A 1326-nucleotide genomic window follows, 5' to 3' on the forward strand; every position below is an offset into this window, starting at 1 on the left:
ATCCGATCTGTGACTCAAAATGTGATATGATAATGTAATATAATCCGAACCATGAGATTTGTGATCCGTTGCACCCCTACTCTCTTGACTTGTTATTTGAAGAAAAAATACAATATCTTTTATTCGGGCTAGTTAAATTCATTTTTGGGCTACCAAAATCTGAAGAATGCCTGCCCGAAGGGCTACCAGGGATTTCGAAATTTTGCGAGCCCTGTGATGTATTCTCCTGTGTTGGCAAAGGTTTATAAATGATTTACGTTACAAATCTAGTGAGATAATGCACAGTTTTTTCAGATGAATGATAAGCAATTCAAGTTCACAGCATATACAGAGGAAGAGTTTAGCCCCTTTCACACATACAGTACTGGTAAATTACCGGTAAGTTACCATTAAGAGATCATGTGTGAACAGGACCTTTTCAAAAATCCCGGTAAATTTGTTCTGGCAATCATATCGTTTCATGGAGATGACATGATTACTCTGAGCTGTTTACAAAGCTCCGCTGCTTTTTAATTAGTTATTCTATGTAAATTATGCGCTAGATGGACATCTTTGACCATTGCGCCTCACAGCTTTTTGTCGCACTTCTCCATTCATCAGGGCTGCGACTCCGCAATTGGATACTATTATGTGCGTCTCATGTTTATAAGAGCAAAACATTCTGATTTGCTAGTAATGTTAGTTTGGTTGAGAGTGAAAGCTGTGCTCCTCTCATACCATTGGTAGGCGAACTCATGGACTCGAAAGTGATATCAATCAACCAGATGTTTTTTTTTTAATGTAGGACTATTTTTTTTCTGCAGCCAAACGCTGCACGCTGGAGATCCGGCACGGTGCCGGAGAACTTTAAGCCCTGAGTATGTTTAGTTTATAAAGCCCAGTTTTTCCTCTGTAACCATTTACAAAGTCAGCAAGCCTATGATGCCTATTATTAAGATGTTAAAAGTTGTGTAGTGTATTCCAACCTTTAGGCTCATATCTGTGTAATAACACAGCATGAAAAATATCTGTAGAAGACCAGTACCTCTGAGACTCGGGCTCCCCTTTCATTCTCTCCAAATTGGACAGCAAATCATCCACTTTAAATGTTTTCCTGAAGAAAAAGGCCAGTTTATTCAATAAAAATGCTGTAAGCAAAGCAAAGCAGTAGGGCTGCAAAACGATTAATCGCATTCAAAATAAAAGTTTATGTTTACATACTATATGTGTGTGTGTGTGTGTACTGTGTATATTTATTATTAGGGGTGCTCCGATTGATCGGCTACCGATCACTATCGGCCGATAATCACTTTGGGATGTTTGATCGGCGGTCTATAAAAGGCAGAT

The 1326-nt window shown here is 38.8% G+C and overlaps 1 protein-coding gene across 2 annotated transcripts in view; it reads right to left on the bottom strand.

The window, feature by feature from the left end:
• LOC107710018 (polycomb protein suz12-B) overlaps window positions 1–1326 on the bottom strand; it is a 20723-nt gene that overhangs the window by 14359 nt on the left and 5038 nt on the right. For both annotated transcript variants that reach the window (XM_016514698.1, XM_016514699.1), the window contains one exon: window positions 1025–1093. In XM_016514698.1, the coding sequence (XP_016370184.1) occupies window positions 1025–1093 (69 nt within the window). The remainder of the gene's footprint in view (window positions 1–1024; window positions 1094–1326) is intronic.

This window comes from Sinocyclocheilus rhinocerous, unplaced genomic scaffold (genome assembly GCF_001515625.1).
Source record: "Sinocyclocheilus rhinocerous isolate Xijiao unplaced genomic scaffold, SAMN03320098_v1.1 scaffold3614, whole genome shotgun sequence".
NCBI classification, from domain to species: domain Eukaryota; kingdom Metazoa; phylum Chordata; class Actinopteri; order Cypriniformes; family Cyprinidae; genus Sinocyclocheilus; species Sinocyclocheilus rhinocerous.